Below are 18,701 nucleotides of genomic sequence, written 5' to 3'. Positions count from 1 at the left end.
TAAAGCATATAGTTAGGGCTGGACCAGGTGACCCTGAATCCTCCCTTAGTTATGCTGCAATAGACATAGGCTGCCGGGGATTCCCATGATGCATTGAGTTTTTCCTTTCCAGTCACCTTTCTCACTCACTATGTGTTAATAGACCTCTCTGCATTGAATCATATCTGTTATTAACCTCTGTCTCTCTTCCACAGCATGTCTTTATCCTGTCTTCCTTCTCTCACCCCAACCGGTCGCAGCAGATGGCCGCCCCTCCCTGAGCCTGGTTCTGCCGGAGGTTTCTTCCTGTTAAAAGGGAGTTTTTCCTTCCCACTGTTGCCAAAGTGCTTGCTCATAGGGGGTCATATGATTGTTGGGTTTTTTTCTCTGTATCTATGAAGCGCCTTGAGGCGACTTATGTTGTGATTTGGCACTATATAAATAAAATTGAATTGAATTGAATTGAATTGAATAGACAGTTAGTCTTTTTGTAGTCTTTCAGATTCAGTTGATCGTCTGGTCTGTTTCTCCGTCAGTCAAATGCAATGGACATCATATGAGCCAAATAAAAGCTTCACTGATTGGCACTGTCTTCTCATCCTCAAGAACTTCACCCTCCATTTGACTCCATGGAAAAAGACGGAAATGTTTTTTTTCTCCCCCTCATGTCTCTCTAGCTCTAATTAAATTAGACTAACGGGCAGCGCATGGTTAGTCACCTAATCAGATGGCTTATAACGTGACTGCTGCTCTGCTCAAGTTTAGTTTGCAACATCTGTCAGTAACAGTCAGTAACAAGGCAAAGATGTTTCCTCTTTACCTGCAGTCACGGTGAGTCACTTAAAAATTCAGACAGGGGTTGAAAAACAGTAAAGTTACACGCGAGAGTAACTTTTTAAAGAGTAACAAATTGTTACTTTTTCTTAGAGGCCTTTATGATGGTCCTGTTATACATCTCAATTGTTTCTTTGTAGGCTGTTCACAGTTAACATTGTATTCAGGTAGTTTACTTTGATGGGCAGCTGAAATATGAACAATGTGTCAAAAAGAAATGTAATATTATACGAATGTGAGTCATTTCAAGACCAAATGCATGGAAAGTGAATGGAAAGAGAAAAAAATGAATATGAATGTAAAAAAAGTAATGAAATATAATGAGCAATAAAATACATAAAATGATGTAAAAATAACACAGTGCAGTAAGCAGTGTGTAGATTCATGTTAGGATTACTGGGGAAGGATGAAAAATACTGTTTTCTACGTGTTTATTTAAAGTTGTTTGAGTGTGCCTGACATATCTGTGTCCTTTATTGTGCTCTGGAACTTCTCTGTCAGACACCGATTCGGTCTAGTGTTTTTAAGTGGAGATCCTCATTTAATGTTTCTTCTACTTTAGGAACAGGCTTAACCCATGTGCGGGAAACTGGCTGTATGAATACTATGCCTGAACAAAAGGAATTGCTGCATTGATGGGAAAGTGTCCCTAGGGGGCAGAATAGTTGTATTTATCCCAGGAGTTGCGTTTTATTGAACAGGCTACTGTTCAGAAATATGTTCTTTCCAGCTATTTCCCCTCTCTTTCTGCAAAAAAAAAAATTGTAAGATTAAGAGGTAAATAGTAAAATATAAAGGAATCAGCGAGGTTTAATCTGCTGTCCAGTTTACCAAGCATCCCTTCGTCTATCCCTCTATTTTCGTCATACATAACTTTGATGAAAAATAAGCAGACACTTTTAGTCATGAAGGTTATTTGGAGTAATAATTATACAACAGGCTACTTGCAAGTAGAGGAGCTGTACTCCGTTTTCATTCCCTGATCGTGCATAATTTTGCAAACTACTTATTCTTATTTATACCTCTTTACTTGAATTTTTTAATAGTACCTTCACTTCTTTACGTGTGTAATCTGTATGTGCTCGACTATTTGGTGAAAAGGGAAATGTAAGTATTATTATGTCTGTGGTCGCATATTCGGTCATTTCTTCTCTAAAAGAAACTAGAGATTTCCAGTAATAAACCCCTTCCGCAGTATATGGCATCGCTAAACTGTTCCGAGGTCAGTTTCGAAGGTATGTACCAATTGAAAAATAGAATGATTCGACGTAATAACCGATCTGGTATCAGGTATCTTCACAATGTTGGTTCCTGACAAACCAATCAGCTGACAGCCGCATGACAGGCAGGCCTCACGCTTGCGCAGTAGCACACTTTTGGTATGAGGAATATGGCAGCGTCCTGAGTCCAGTTGGGGGGAATACGGCGTAACTGAGCACCTTCAGCATCACACTGGGAAAACTGAGACGCACCGGGCACAGTCAGAGGAGGGTGGGGGGCTGAGGGACGGCTACGAATAACACCCGTTAGCGATTTTACAGGTAAACGCGGCCGTTAGCGCCTGCCACTGTCTGCTTCTCCAATGTTTGCTTGATTGAACCCCGTCGCTAATGCGACTAGCTAGTTCGTCCATAAAACCTGAGTGATGTGCTAGTTAGCCGTTAGCTGGTGGCTAACCCAAGCACTGGCCTGCCACAGCCCCTTTTTCTGCATTTGTCAAACAGACGCTGATAACAAAGTATATCGGCTGGTCACTGTAGTTAAGCGGAACAGCAAGTGTCGACGTCGCAAAACTATGCCGCCGTGCTTAGCCTGACAGTGAACCGCGTAGGCCTGCTGAAATGAACCAGTCTGGCTAACTGCTTGGTAACGTTAATGCTGTTTGTCATGGATTTACTTGACAGATCAGCAGCCAGCGCACAACCTGCACACAATTTAAGAATTGCTGTTTGTCATTTCAGCCTCTGTCGTGTAACTGTTAGTTTTATATTTCTAGTTAGCTGTTTTTAAAAAAAGAGAGAAGAAATGATAGTTTTCGAGAAGATATTTGCATAAAATCCTTGCAGATCCACAGAATATAATGCAAACTAAGTTCCCGTCTCGGTTTAGAGATTGCTTCATATAGTTGGCTAATGTCGGTGTGTGTTGCAATATATCTGCAGGGCACAAAAAACCCAAAACAGGTGAAAATAAGATTATCAAGCTCATATTATGTGTTTGGCCTGGCCTGGCCTGGACTAGATATAAGATTTTATATGGTTCTGAAGGTCTGCATCCTTCATGTGTTTCCCTACTCGAGCATTGCGCCTTTTAATTTACATGAGCTTCACTAATATCATTGTAGAGAAGAGAATTTAAACTAAAGGTATTAAAAAACCTGTTAGAGCCATATAGTGATGTCATAGCACATGATATTTTGACCCTTGCACCCACTCTGATGCTAAAGTTTTTCAGCCATCTGCTTTCCAAAGGAAACAGGTGACCTAGCCTTGTAAACTAAATAGTATTTTTATAGTATGTAGAGTACTGAGCGTTACCTGATCAAATTGTTGTGATGGATACAACCTGTGGCTGCAGTCTAGTTGGGTAGTTCCTTGTGAGTAACATGGTATTAGATAAAGATATTTGGTAAAAAAGGACACCCCAGTATCCTCTGTGGGATTGCGGAAATTGTCACAGACATCCACATAACAAGACCTTTGATTATTAAAAACTGTATTTGTTAAAGGAAAAGTTGTGAAAATCTGTTTGGATCAAGTTGTCATGTTGATTATGTGCTTTGCTTGCAGTGTGCTGGGTTCGCCTATCTCATATTTCTTTTTTCTGTTTTGTTAAAATGTGTTTGAGGATAGACCAGAAATAATTTGCTGTTGATAAGGGCAAAAAGGGACAGATGGGTACAGGGAGGGGTAAATCACATGACCCAGCACTGGAATCTACCTTGTGTTTTTTCTTTTCCACAGTCGTAGCAGCGCACTCATCCCAGTAATGTAATAAAACTGCTCTGCTCTGTGCTGCAGCAAAGCACAGTCTATGCAGTCCCTCATGCTAACATCTGCCTGTATGAGATTATACAGTTACATGACTGTATATTCGGAGGGAAATAAATTATTTCTTTATTCTTCCTGAAACAGCGATGTCAAACCTTTAAAACTTTGGAAGATCCTCATCCTGTGTTGCCATACTTAAAATTTGCCTAATATCGTGTCTGCTCCTCGGTAAAAAACAAGAAACTGTGATAAATGCATAGATGAATAATTTTGCTGCTCCCTGCTTTATTTGCACTCCGATCTGGAGAGGAAGGAAAACTGGAGTCAGATTTTCTTTTCCAGGATCCTGGCAGAATGCTGACACAGGTTCCCCTTGTCACATTGCAGTCGCTTACAATTTACTGCACTAAGGATAGCAGAGGCAGTTTTTCCCACCTTTTCTCTACTGTGTTCTGGTGACTGGTTTATCGTTAACTGTCCGCTACTTAAAGTAATGTTCTGTTTTGTTTTTATTGTCAGCTGGAAAAGCAAACCTGTTAATCCTTGTGCACCTGTCCTGATAGCAGCTAGTCTGGAAGTAAAATTACAGTGATTTATTTTTCCTTCCCATTGTAAATTCAAATTGGGAGCCTGGCCAAACCCTAAGACACCATCTAACTTCTGTATATTTACATAGCCTCAATTATCCATGCTGGCTTCATGCCAGACTTTATTGACACATTCTCAGTTCGTGAACTGCTGTATTGTTTTTGCACCTATGGTTATCAGCATGGAATGGAGACATTTGCTTCCCCTTTGTTTATGCTGAGCAAGCTGTAATATCCCAGTTGGTTCCTTGGGGGTGTCACTTTTCAAAGCGAGTCTGCAAGAATGCAACTATAAAGGATAGAGGTAGAGCATGAAGAGACAGGGTTGTCCCTGCTGTAGCTTATAACAGTGAAGAATGACTCAGTCATGGACTCCCAGCTGCAGAACACTCTTCCCTGTTAATGGATAATCACTGTTTGCACTGTATTAGTTCAGTATCTGGTGGAAATCTCAGTCAAAATATGTTCAGAGACTGTGTGACATGTGTGTCACGGTATACTGGAATGTGTGTTATGTAAACATGGTATGGTTGTGAATTACAAAAGTCTGGGTTAAGGATTTTGGTAACAGCTGATATGACAACTGGAAATATATTACTTACCCTAAAGAAATGCCTAAACGAACATCTTTAAAACATGTTTTTCCTTGACCTTTGTATTTGTTGAAGGTGAAAAACTTGCTTTTTAAAAAATTCCAGTCATGGTAACTTTCCTTCTGTGTTTTAGGTCCTGTGAAAAGATGAATGTCGTCAAAGAAAACAGAGACCTGGCCTGTTTCTATACTACCAAACACTCCTGGAGGGGAAAGTAAGAATGCAACTTTTGTTTTGTTTTTCTTTTTTTAGACTCGCAAATAGTATTTCAGTGTCTTCGGTATATTTTGTTTCAGATGTTATGCGTATAATTTCACAAAAAAGTGGATCTAAAGCGGAAATGTCCCCAAATTATCACTTAGATCTTTCTTTATTTTTGGCTTCTTTATCTTGGGAAAATATAGGGGGTCATGCATGAAAAGCTGCTTTACTAAATGATAGAGCTAGTGTTCTTTTTCTGTCAAACATTGTAGGTGGTAATGAGTGCCTATCAGGAGATTAAACAACAGTAAACACTGTATTATATCTTGGCTGGGACAAGACATCAAACATTTTTGTTATGTCAAGAGCCTATTGGACTGGGGAAACATGCCTTCTTTCATGTTTACTGCCTACCTTATAAAAATTATAAGCTAATGTGTTTTATGTGTGTAGAAAAGTTAAGATACTCAACTGATTTTTATCCTAACTATGCCTTTAGGAAGTAACTGAGCCACTGTATGTTAATGCATTTTTAAAAGGAGATTAAAAACGGTTATGATGTAATACAATACAATGAAGCCAACGTACTTATCTGTGAACATGTATCTGATTAGCCCCCAAAGTCCATCATACACCGATTTATGGGACATTATACAGCATTTAAGTTCTGTCAGTGTGCAAATTGAACCCTTAAACCGGCAAATGTGTAAAACTAGTAGCTGCCCTGTACTTGGAAGCCCTCAAAGCTAATAGAAAGGACAAGTCCTAGTTTGAGCAGTCAGGAGGTGGGATCACATTACCAATACTTGCTTTCTAAATGCCTTTGTCCCATTAAGGCCTGCTATTGACCTGGGAAACTTAAGCAGGGCTGCAAAGCATTAGGCATCGTCAGAGGTTCATCCACTAATGCTTCTTGAAGTGTCCGGCAGAAACGCGCGCTGATGTACGATGACCCCTACAGTGAACACATCCAGTGGCTCTTTTATGCTCTATGAGGAATCTTGCTGGTGTGGGAAGGATAATTGAATATCCTATGATTGAGCATTTCTATCCTCATAGTCTCTTCACATCCTTTTGGGAATGGTTTTCTGAGCAGGGAAAATTTGAATCGTATGTAATGGCTTTTTCATTCATCCCATCTTAGCTGAACATCTATGGGAGACTTGGGACGAATATGTTTGCTAGTGCTCTACACTGCCATCACGAGAAAGCCAGAGCCCATTTTCCCAGACATGATTTAAACCCAATCCTAGACCAGAGGTCAGCAGCTCTTCTTCTAATAGAAGAATCTGTTAGAAGAGGCTTTTTTTTTTTTTAAAAGAAAACATTGACCAGAAAATTATTTGTGACTGGCCCTTTATGATTATTTGGTACTTTTCATCCCAGCTATGAAATCATAGAAATTTAATAAAATAAGATGTTTACTTTTCTTATGAAACAATTTTGAAGTTGTGGTAAAAAATAAATATGATCATGTTTGGGATTATTTTGAAACGGAGTAACTGTGAAGTTAGGCAGGGCATTTCATGCAACATGAATGAAATGTATTTGTACTACTGCAATTTGACAGTAAATGCAACATATAGTAGCCAAATGGCTTTAAAACAAAAATAAAAATAAAAGATGTTTTAGATTTCATATAAAGCATACCAGTGAGCCATAAGCATTGTTGGTTTAAAAAATCTGTTTACATGTTCTTAAGTGTTTTTTTTTCCTGATTTCACCCTTCTTATGCCTGAGCAACACGAGGATCCAATTTAAGGTCCTTTTAGTGGTTTATCGGACTTGCAAGGCTCACGTCATGACCCTCCTGACCCAAGTTAAATGCAGGTCATTAGGTCAATGCTTTAGTGAACAGGAATTTCTATCCTTATAGTCTCTTCCCATCCATAGGGGAATGGTTTTCTGAGCAGGAAAAGTATGTGAATCACATGTAATGGCCTTTGTAAACATAAATTATTGCCATCAACATTTGAAGGTCACTTTACTGACTCACTGAGGAGAGTGAGAGAAAGTGACAGAAAGTTAAGAGTAGGGCGGCAGAGAATTATGCGAGTGGGTGATCACAGAGAAATGAAAATGAAACTTGAGCTGGTGCTTGTGTAACCCATTTCTGTGCCTCAGACAGAAAACGTAGACAACCTGAGATTGAGTTGAGCAGTCTCTCTGGTGCAAGTCAAACGCAGTTTAGAGGATCTGCCACACAGGGCTTTGATAGATCAGCAGAGAGAAAGATTCTCATTAGGGTGCAGGTTTTCATCTTGCTTTATACCAGCTTTATTGTGGGTGGCTTTTGTCTTTAGTGGGTAGTGAGAAATATCTTATACCATTTGGTTTTAACCAACCAATTAAGCACTTTTTTGCCACACCACGAAGCATGCCAAGGAATGATGTTCTTGGTTTTATTTAATTATGCAATTGCAATACCCGCAGTAAGAGGAAGCTGTTTCAGGTTGCCACAGGAGTGCCTCAGAGTCACACTCTAATGTGTGATAGAGACAGACTTTGTGACATGTCATGTGACATTGCCAGTTGCCTTACAGAAGGAATAAAAGGACAAATTGTCAGTTAATCAGTTTGTTTTTGCCAAAACATCACAGTTAAGGAAAAAAATAAAATTAAAAAAAGATTTAATAAAGAAGATATGTGAGTTGTTGCATTTATCCATTTTCAAATGAAACCCTTTTCTCAGAACTTTAATTATTTCTTATAACTTTTGGTTGGCTTTCTATTTTTTGTTTAACTTTTTTTTTTTCTTACACTTTACTAAATCATCTCCATCAACCCCTTTTTTAACAGCACTGTGCTACAAACTGACTTCCTATAGGCAAAGCTTGCAGAAATAGAGACTTAAGGAAAGTATAAATAAATGGCTCAAATTGTCTGTAAGAGAGCCTTCATGCACTTTACCAATTACAGTAGGACAGCCCTTATGTTTTATTTATAGAACTGCAGTAAATCTACAGCGTAGGCTATGGCTTAGCTGTGTACCATATGCTGTACCTGATGTGTACCTTCCCAGAAATGTAACTGTACATCCCAGTGATGCAGACCTCCACTGTGATTGGTCTGTTTGGTAGTAAACACAGTTTATTGATTAGCACAAAGATGATTTCGCAGTGAAACAAAATGTATTAAGCCATTACTGTATCTGTCTTCCTCAACATGCTAATGGAATACTTTGTATTCTGCCAGTGTAGACAGATGGAGGTTTTCCTCATAATAGCTCTAACAGTCCATATACGCAGGGCCGGTTGTTCAGAGTCTCTCCTTCCTCCATTTCAGTAAAAGTAACTGTTCAAGAGTTTCTCAAAGTTCAGTGTGAATGGCTCAGTTTCGCTTGTGATGGCAGAGCGATACAAACACACCAGCACACTAGCATAAATGTCGCTCATTACTTAAGGGATTCAACACAGTACTATAAATCAGGCATTCGCTTTCCAGTGTGGACACAGGGATTGGGCCAGAGACAATATTTGTGGTCTTTTCTGCAGGGATGGTGGTGGGAAAATTTTTTTAAAAAAAGAAAAGGTTTTGTTTCTGTATTTTTGACCGCTTCCTTTTTTACACATTTCAGATTCAGTTTCAGATTTACTAACAGTGATGAAAATCTCGTAGACTTGAGTTCACTCACTGTTGCTGTAGAGTTTTCCACTGAAATATGCTTGTGAACATGATTTAGTCAAATCTTGTGACTAGTTTTAGAGAGTATTAGATTAAGATGTTTCCCTGACTTTTTACACAAATTGATTTTCTTTTATAGCTTGCTTTATATTTGCAAGTGTAGCACCTCTATTCAGTCTTTTGAAAAACTAGGCTCACCCTTACGGCTTCCACAGGAATTAAAAATTTAAATGTCATCCAGGAGCTGTGTGAGCACCGTTTTGACAGTGTTATCATTTTGGTGTGTGTTAATACAGTGCCACAATCTCTGTTTTTTGTTATTCAGTTTAAAGCAGTCATTTTCTTATTGCTAGTACAGCTATGCATCTTTTTCACCGTTAAAATTCTGTGTTTATACTTGGGGTCTTGTCATTGCCTCCCTTCATAGTATTATAGTTTTGGAGCGCACTCTATTCACTGCTTTCTGCATCTCTGTTATCCAGTGTTTATGTTGAGTCTTGTATGAAAGATTATTTTGTGTTGCCCTACTAACAACTCTTAAGCTCAGATGTCTTCGTGAGAAATGGAGCACGTTTTGAGGAGAGATGGTTGAGAAGTGTTCAGTCACATACGGTACAGGAAGTTGCCTAATGGGAAGATTATGAAACCTTAGTAATGGAGAGAGGAGACTGGTGATTATATCTGTGGTGTAAACTGTACCTGTTTTTGCTTCTATTACCATGATGGATGGCTAAACACATGATTGTTCCAGGTCTTGGCCAGTTGATTTTCATGATGTAAATCTGAAAGTCAACAGCATATGTTTAAAATGTTTTTAAAGGATTCTTGCAAAAGTGCTTTAAAGGTTGTTTAACATAATAGGAATAATCATTCTCATAATCTCTGCATAGTACTGCATAATAATCATTCTAATAATCTGCTTTCCTAAATTGATCTGAGTTGTGCTTCATCTTACATTGTGTATTCATTTCTTCCTGTTATTGTGTGCTTCATCCTGAAAGTCAGTTCTTGTTAAGTCTTTATTGTTTCATTGAAAATAATGGCATTGACGTTTACTTGGTTTACTATGCCGTTTCTTGTTTTAATGCTGCTGGCCTCTGTGAGCTACCAAACAAATTTCGTTGTATAACTACAATGACAATAAAGTTCTTTAAGTTTAAGTTAAGTTTATTTATTAGCAGCTACATTCTACTATTCAACACAGGTTCAATTTAAAGACATGAATTAATTGTTAAATCAGAAAATTAGGCATAAATTTGGCTTTTTTTCCCCCCTCCACGTGTATACCAGATAGAGAGGACTGGATATTGCCTTTGTACCAAGATTGTTTTTTTTAGTCTATCAGCCCACAGAGAATTAATAATTAACGAAGTTTGTGCTGACATCCAATGCAAGCCATTTGGCACCAAGGTCAAGACATGTAGAGAGCCAGAACCCTGAGATCAGGGCAGACTCATGGTTTTAGACTTCATTCCTTAAAATAACATAATGATGCAAAAGAGGCAGTGGTGTCAAGAGAGATGAAGCAATTTATATAGTTTTCTAAGGGTGAAGCTTCCCAAGAAGGACATGACATTGGTATATAAAGGAGAAGGGGTGGGACAGCCTGAGGGATGAGCCTGAGCCTAATGGCATTGCCTAAAGCAACTGCCTGTCAACTTGTGTTAGTCATTTCATTCATACAGAATTGCAAATGGATTATGTAAAAGTAACCACTAATATTAACTTCCTCTTACTCGGCTTTCTCATTGGACTAGCTCATGTTAACGGGACCTAATGAGGATGTACAAAAAGGAAAGGAACTAAGTCAGCATGTTCAGTCTGCACACTGTACTGTGTACTGTGCAAATATCTTGAGCTACCACTCTTGTCTTTACATTTTGGTTCAAAGAAACCAGACTTTTTGTAATTTTCCTGTAAAAATTTGATGAAACTGAAAAAAAATGAGCAAAGACCGTTGAGCCATTATATATTTAGTGAAGCCTAATCAAAGATGCAGAAATGCTCTCAGGTACCTGTCAAGAAGCCGTTTGTAAGGTACAAAAATGATGAGTAAAGGCTAATATATTCCAGATTACACAAGAGCTGGACTTAAAATCAGTAAATGGGTAAAACACAGTGATGAAAATGGAACAAGGGCAGCCAACATCCAAAGAAGAACTTTGAATGTCCTTCAAGAAACACAGAGAACTATTAAAAGAAAACTTGTTTAAGAGCGTTCAAGCTGGGTTGAAGAATCAAGGTGCTTGTTCCAAATATGGACTTTAAAGGTCATTAGAATTGTACAAACTGTTTTTTCTTATGTTGTGTATTTCCATGTATGTGTGCAGGTTTAAATTAGTCTCTTCACCCATTTCCTGTGTTAAAAGCAAAATATGCAGGAATAAGGGTAGCTCAAGACTTTTGGAAAGCACATCGATACCAGGTACAATTTATATGTAAACACACTGTGTTTGCACTCTTTCTCTTAATAAACACAGCATAAATAACTTAATTTAAAAATGAAAATGTATGAATTGGGCAAAAACAGCTGAAAATGTTGCTGTTGCCAAAAAACGCCAACCAAGCACATATTGATCTGCCACATTTGACATGTGCACACTGTCAGCGTAACATACTAGAATACTGAGAAATCAGAATTCAGCACTTCCTTCCTGTTATGTTAGAAAGCACCACTCATAACTTCTCTTGAATTTGTGTTTTCATCACTATTTAACAATGAGTCATCACAGAATTGCTGAGATACAAAAGGTTGTAACCTTTTGTTGTAATATGTCAGATAATATTCTTAGAACAAAAGCGATTTCGGAGGACGTGCGCTTAGACGTGACATGCCCTATATCGAGCCCAATCCCCGCATCACAGATTTAAAGAGATTTATCTGGATTTTCCCTTAAAATTTAAATGCATTCTGTGTATTGCCTATGCGCAAACCTGCCCTAAAATTCAATGAATAACCAAAATTTGCCTCACTGTTTTGTATGGAACCTTGATGACAAAAATCAAAACCCACTGAAGGCAGTGTGTAAATGTTTGGAAACTACACATTGTTCACGTTCACTGTCGTATAGGGCCAGTGAAGCTTGATACTGTTGGGAGTTAAGGTTTTCCTGTGACTCACAAAACACCTGAAAACAATGTTATGACTGTAACTTCCGTTCCCTGAAGGAGTGGAATGAAGTGCAACCCAAATGGTATGGGAAATCATGCTGCTGTATCCTGTATTCCTATTTGGGGAAAAGGGGAACTGACCTAACCAACCTGAATATGGTTGATGCCGTTAGGTAACCCAGTCTTTATAAAGTTACTTTTGGTTGAGTCGTCATTGGCTTACGGAGGGCCAAAAATAGAGCTTTTCATTTCACATTATTCTTACCCTGTCACATGTAACGGAGTGGGAATTTTAAGATAAGTTAATGTGGTTCTTTTCAAGGCTGTCAAGATTATCAGGATCTCGCATAATAATAAAAAACCACCACACTTTCGCCCTGTTCCCCACACTCTCAGCGAATATTATGTGACTGCCTGGGTTGGTGTAGGTGTTGCTTCGATGTGTGGTTGGTGATGGGTAGGCTATGTTTCTGACTCATTCCATCTCTGTGTTCCAGGTACAAGCGAGTCTTCTCAGTGGGGACACATGGCATTACCACTTACAACCCAACCACGCTAGAAGTAACAAATCAGGTCAGTATGAATGAGAACGCCTTCATGATGTATGAACCTCTTCTTCTACCACCAGTGCCTCACAGATGCTTGTGGGATGTGCTGCTCTTGGCACTTTGTGGCCCACATTTTCTAAACGGTTTAGTATCACAGCTCTGAATATATTTTTCTGTGTTTATCGGTGCACAAAATTTGATCCTGCTGTACTGCTGCATTATTGCATCTTATAAGACATTTATCTTTATGCTTCTTGTACATTTGGAAGCACTTGGAAACTTTTTAAATGTTTGAACTGGTCTTTTGATGCTTTAACATGTGTTTAATCCTGTATTTTCACTGTCTATCTCTGCAGTGGACTTATGGAGACATCTGCGGTATTGGCCCGGTGGGAAAAGGTCAGGGCACAGAGTTCAGCCTCACATTCCGTAAAGGCAGCGGCAAGAAGTCGGAAACGCTCAAGTTTTCAACAGAGCACCGGACAGAGCTGCTCACAGAAGCGCTGGTGAGGATAAACACATGGCTAGTACTATAGTACCACCATTGACTGAATAGACTTTACATCCTGACTGAGGTGTTTTGATGTAGCCTATTGTAGTTGTAGTGTCTTAACAAGGTCACTTTTTAGAAATGAATGTTTTTTAGAAATGCAACACTTGGAAGTCACAACGTTTGATGTGCTGTCAGTGTTGTGCAAAGATATGAATCATTGGAACTGTTGTTCTTGTAAAGAATTGAAGTCATTATGCTGAACTAAGCAGCAACAAGTATTTCTTATGGAAGGAGTTGTATTTTTCCATCGTTGAAGTTGTGTTTTACAATTATTAGTCATTAATGATTCAACAGTTAGCTGTGTAAGGTTGCACACTGTTGACTTCCTTATTATTCTTTTTTCACAGCGATTCAGAACAGAGTTTTCTGAGGGGAAGATAACTGGAAGGGTAAGTATTTATTTTTGTGCTTAAAAAAAAAGAGAATAAAGATCAAAATGAAAGTTTGGATATACATTTATATGTACAGAAGTACTGGGCCACCCACACGTCAAACCTACAGGAGCTTCTCAGCCACTGAAACACATGGCATGAAGCTCCTGGTGCACAATTTATGTGCTGATGTTAATGTCAGATGAGGTTTGGAACTCTGCAGTTTGCCAACAGAGCGTTGGCGACTTGTACACATTGTGTACCTCAGCACTCAGTGACCCTAATTTGTAACCTTGTGTGGTCTGCCACTTTGAGTTGTTGTGGTTCTTAAATGCCGCTAGTTTGCAATAATACCACTTACAGCTGATAATGAAATATCTAAGAAGGAAGAAATTTCACAAAATGACTTTTTGCAACGGTGGCATCCTGTAATTGTACTGTGCTCAAATTCAGTGAGCTCTTTGAAACAACCCATTGTTTCACAATTGTTTGTAAAGGCAGAATGCATGAGTAAATTAGCTGCTTGATTTTATGCAGCAGTAGCAATGGGGATCAAAACACCCACAATTCAAAGATTAAGAGTTGTGGCCCAGTTTTGTCCATATAGTGTAGGTGTACCATTGTTGGGTCATTATATTCAATGTCTTACAACACATGTGCCACATTCTTGGCAGCGCTACAATTGCTACAAGCACCACTGGAGTGACACAAGGAAGCCTGTGAGTTTAGAGGTGACACCAGGCGGCATCGACCAGATCGACCCCCACACTAACCGAGTGGTGTGTTCCTATGATTACCGAAATGTAGAGGGCTTTGTCGAGGTCTCCGATTACCAGGGAGGATTTTGCATCCTTTACGGTGGCTTCAGCAGACTGGTATGTGTTCATAAAGTTTGTGTTTTTGTATATTAAGGAGCTTTTTAAAAATTCATTATTTTTTTTAAAAACATATGAGCAAGTTTCTCTTCACCTTCCTTTTCCTTTCTTTCAGCATCTGTTTGCCTCAGAGCATCGAGATGAAATCATTCGCAGTGCCATAGAGCATGCCGGGAACTTTATTGGCATCACTCTTCGATTGAGGAAGGAGGCTCTAACTTTTGAGGGTTTCATGACAGACAGGTTGGGGAAATACAGCTCAGACGAGAGCATAACTTCCCTAGCAGAGTTTGTGGTGCAGAAGATCACCCCTCGACATCCGGTGAGAACGCTCTAGTTTATTTTGCTCTTCTCATTGTTGTAGGGTGGTGGTTGTGAACATTCTATCCAAAAATTGACTAGGTTTCTGATCTGATTATGTAGTGGATTATTTGAAAAATGTGCTGATTTTTTGAGAGTATCATTCATGTTAAGATGTTTGTGCTTTTTGTCTCTTCCAGGAACCCGTTAAGCGCATCCTGGCCCTGACAGAGACGTGTCTAGTGGAGAGAGACCCCGCTTCGTACAACATAGTCACCATCAAACCCTTTGGAGAGGTGAGCCTTAACAAAAAGTTGGAATAATTTTGGCACTAAAAGTCACTCACTCAGAAGCATATTGTGTGCAGCTGTAATGAGAGGTAAATGTTGTTGTTTTTTTTGCTTCATTATATATTATTAGGCTAAACTATCCCCTCCCACTCTCTTTTGGTCATTCTCGCTCTGTCTCATCTCCCCTCAGATATTTGCTCTCATCTGTGATGTGGAAAATCCTCAGGTGTTTACTGTAGAATTTATCCGAGGTCAGATCAGGAAGTTCTCCTCCACAGAAAGGTACGTTCGACAGTGTTTTTTGTCACGCTAAATTTCAGTTCGAATTTTTTTCTCTTTAACCGTAATGGCACATCGATCAGGCATAACATTATGACCACTTACAGGTGAAGTGAAGAAGTGAATAACATTAATTATCTCTTAATCAAAGCACCTTCTAGTGCAGGGGTGGGCAATTCCAGGCCTCGAGGGCCGGTGTCCCTGCAGGTTTTATATCTCACCTTGGGTCAACACACCTGAATCACATGATTAGCTCGTTACCAGGCCTCTGGAGAAGCCAGAAAAATTGGCAACACTAAGGATTTGTGAGTTTGCCGAGGGCAACATTGTGATGGCTAGATCACTGGGTCAGAGCATCTCCAAAACTGCAGCTCTTCTGGGGTCTTCCCCAGCAGTGAAGGTTGGCCGGTGTGGTCTGATCCAACAGATGACCTTCTGTAGCTCAAATTGTTCCGATAGAAAGGTGGCAGAATAGGAGGACAGCGAGGAGTTTGAGGTGTTGACTTGGCCTCCAAATTCCCCCGATCTCAGTCCAATCGCACATCTGTGGGATGTGCTGGACAAGCGAGTCCGATCCATGGAGGCTCCACCTTAAAGGATCTGTTGCTAATATATTAGTGCTAGATACCACAGCACAATTTCAGGGGTCTGATGGAGTCCATGCCTCGACATTTCAGGACTGTTTTGGCAGCAAAAGTTGGCCCAACACAATATTAAGCAGGTGGCCATGATGTTATGTGTGATCCGTGTTCTCTATCCGTGATCTCTAAGTTAATTTATTTTTCCGGTGCCACTCCCTCTGATCATTAGTGCATTTTGCTGAGTCTGTCTGTACGTGCGCTTGTAGGGACTCCCTGTTAGCCAGCTTACTTGATGGAGTCAGAGCATCAGGCAACAGAGATGTGTGTGTCAAGATGGCTCCCACCCAGCGAGGACAGAGATGGGGGCTACTGAGCATGCCTGTGGATGAAGAAGTGGAGAGTTTGCATCTCAGGTTCCTGGCAGCACCTCCCAGTGAGTCAGACCCCTTTGTCTCATAAAATCTGATACAAATTCATGGATCCTGTTTTTGATCTGCTCTACAGTCATATTTAAATGTTAATATTTTACACAGTAGTGTAAGTGGTGCTTCTTTGGTGGCACTGGTGATATTTTCCTCAACCTCTTTGATTCTTATGAAAAATGTAATTGACATTACATTTTTTCCCCTTAATGTTTTTTTTCACTAATTCCTTGTCTCACTAATTTTAACAGAATTATTATACATGACGTTAAAAACCGGCACCACGCGGTGTCTTAAGTACAGCCACACAGACCTTTAAAACGTACCCTGACCAAACTGCTTATCACATGCCCCTCCCGTCCCCCACGCCTTTCCAAAATGAGATATTTGGTTTTGCGTGTGTCACACATTATCTCTAACTTGAACCTGCATCCCTGTATTCACGCTGGCGTCCCACTGTAATTGAGTCTGTTTTATTTCTTTGGTTTTTCTGATCACTGTTATTTGTACAACCGAGGACGACACTGTTAACATCTCCATGGAGCGATTGTGAGAAAAAGTGCTCTGGTTACTCTTGTTTTCACCCGCCTCTCTATGATCGCCAGCCTTCTAGCGTTGCTGCTGAGATAGACAGACACACTTTTGTTTGGTCAGACAGCACATCCTATTAATTTCTTTAACATTGCTTCCTCCCTTTTCCCTTTGCTTAGATGGAAATTTTGCAGATGCAGTATTCAGATTCAACGCCAACATATCCTACAGTGGAGTGCTGCATGCAGTAACCCAAGATGTGAGTGGATTTATTTTCTGTATGATTAATCTCTATGCATTTGCCTAAACAGGAGTCACAGTAATTTCTTTGTGTGTCTCCTTTTTCATTCTCTCCAGGGTCTTTTCTCTGAGAACAAAGAGAAGCTCATCAACAATGCCATCCTGGCTCTTTTAAGCCAGGATACAGAGCTGCCGGCTCTTAATACTGAACTGGAAAGTCATTTTCAGGCCATACGACGCTTGGTGGCATCTAAGGCTGGCTTTCAAGCTTTCACCCAGCTGCCAAAGTAAGATTGTCCACATATGTACTTTTGCCCATCTCCTTTTACTTGCTGAAAGTATACATTTGAGCTGCTGGTAACAGGCATGCTCTGTCATTCCAAGGTCTGGTCAAGGGTCTGGACTCACAGATGCAACGTAAATATGAATCCATACATCTCAGTCTGCCCTTTCTCTGTATTTCATATCCTTCTTGATCTTTTTCCACAGTCTGTCCTAGCTGTCTATCAGCCTTCTTCTTTTATCTTTGTTCTGCTTTCATCTCAGGCTGTACGATGAGCACTTCTAAAGGGAGGTTGTGTTGCTTCACTCTGTTCGGTCGAGCTGTCTGCCTCGATTTGTCTTGACCTTCCACCATCCCCATGTCCTCCTCTCATTTTTGCGCCTTCATCTCTCTCCCTTTATCGGCTTCGGTCATTCTGATCTTTACATTTCTGTATTGCCAGGAGCCTTGCAGTCTTCCGGGGTCACTGAGATGTATGAGAGGAACTGTATTTACTGTTTATTCCTTGTTCCCTGTGAAGCAAATGAGCCAGAATTGGTTATCCTGAAAGATTCATTGCTAGCGTAGCTTGGTGTTTCCCTGCCAGATTCACAATACACACACTGTGCTAAATAAACAATAAACTCTTTCCTGAAAGATGGCTGAAAAGCACGAGAAACAACAAGCCACCTCTGAAGCAATGAATTATTTGTGTATCCAACCCCAGACCTGTTTTTATAATGTATGTAAAAAAAAAAACAACAACACAAAAATAATACTGTTTCTGTTTCTGTTAACTTTACGTTGAATGTTTAGTTGTGTTTTTAAATCTGCTAATTTGTCTGTGTGTTTTAGGTTCAGGGAAAAGTTGGGAGTAAAGACGGTAAAAGCTTTAAAAAGGAACAACAATGGCGTGACACATGCTGCTATAGACATGCTCTGTGCTCTTATGTGTGTAAGTCACCTAAGTATGGAGATGTCAAACATATTTAAACCCATGGTAAAAAGAAAGCACTCGTCTTTCAAGTCTAAGGACAAGGTTTTGGACAAGTCCAGACCTTAGCGTGATTGAAATGTTGCTGCGGGCCTTTAAGAGAGCTGTGCATACACAAATGCCCGTAAAGCTCATTGAATTGAAACAATGCTATAAAGAAGAGTGAGCAAACATTCCTCCACAACATTTAAATAATTTAAAATTTTGTAAAGACCAGATGATTTTTTTTTTTTTTCCCACTGTGTCCTGTTACATAAAAAAATTAGAGTTGATAGAGGGTGCACTTTCTTTTTGCTATGACTGTACAGGGACATGGAGTTTGCAGTTTGACTGAGATTTTTTTTTTTTTTCTTTGATCTTTTTCTCCAGCCGATGCATGATGATTATGACCTGAGGCAGGAGCAGCTGAACAAGGCCTCGCTGCTATCCTCCAAGAAGTTCCTTGAAAACCTTCTTGAAAAATTCATTACTAATGTGGTACATGTCTTTTTATTGTCAGCAAGCTGTTTTTCTCTCCTTTTTTCTGAAGCTCAGGC

General features: G+C 39.7%; 1 protein-coding gene across 2 annotated transcripts in view; it reads left to right on the top strand.

Annotated features, from left to right (window-relative positions):
• Nucleotides 1-2,167: 2,167 nt before the first annotated feature.
• The window catches only part of LOC120741514 (dnaJ homolog subfamily C member 13), a 31,032-nt gene continuing 14,498 nt past the window's right edge, over nt 2,168-18,701 (top strand). Inside the window, exons 1-15 of one of the 2 annotated variants that reach the window (XM_040044490.1) lie at nt 2,168-2,354; nt 5,117-5,197; nt 12,417-12,492; nt 12,824-12,973; nt 13,368-13,409; nt 14,066-14,266; nt 14,382-14,588; nt 14,767-14,862; nt 15,047-15,138; nt 15,983-16,149; nt 16,849-16,928; nt 17,027-17,196; nt 17,294-17,326; nt 18,027-18,126; nt 18,535-18,642. In XM_040044490.1, the coding sequence (XP_039900424.1) occupies nt 5,130-5,197; nt 12,417-12,492; nt 12,824-12,973; nt 13,368-13,409; nt 14,066-14,266; nt 14,382-14,588; nt 14,767-14,862; nt 15,047-15,138; nt 15,983-16,149; nt 16,849-16,928; nt 17,027-17,196; nt 17,294-17,326; nt 18,027-18,126; nt 18,535-18,642 (1,590 nt within the window). In that variant the 5' untranslated portion in view covers nt 2,168-2,354; nt 5,117-5,129. The remainder of the gene's footprint in view (nt 2,355-5,116; nt 5,198-12,416; nt 12,493-12,823; nt 12,974-13,367; nt 13,410-14,065; nt 14,267-14,381; nt 14,589-14,766; nt 14,863-15,046; nt 15,139-15,982; nt 16,150-16,848; nt 16,929-17,026; nt 17,197-17,293; nt 17,327-18,026; nt 18,127-18,534; nt 18,643-18,701) is intronic. The other variant, XM_040044489.1, reaches the window with a different exon arrangement.

Source organism: Simochromis diagramma, unplaced genomic scaffold (genome assembly GCF_900408965.1).
Source record: "Simochromis diagramma unplaced genomic scaffold, fSimDia1.1 OVJJ01000602.1, whole genome shotgun sequence".
NCBI lineage: Eukaryota > Metazoa > Chordata > Actinopteri > Cichliformes > Cichlidae > Simochromis > Simochromis diagramma.
This window is presented reverse-complemented; position numbering and strand designations above follow the sequence as displayed.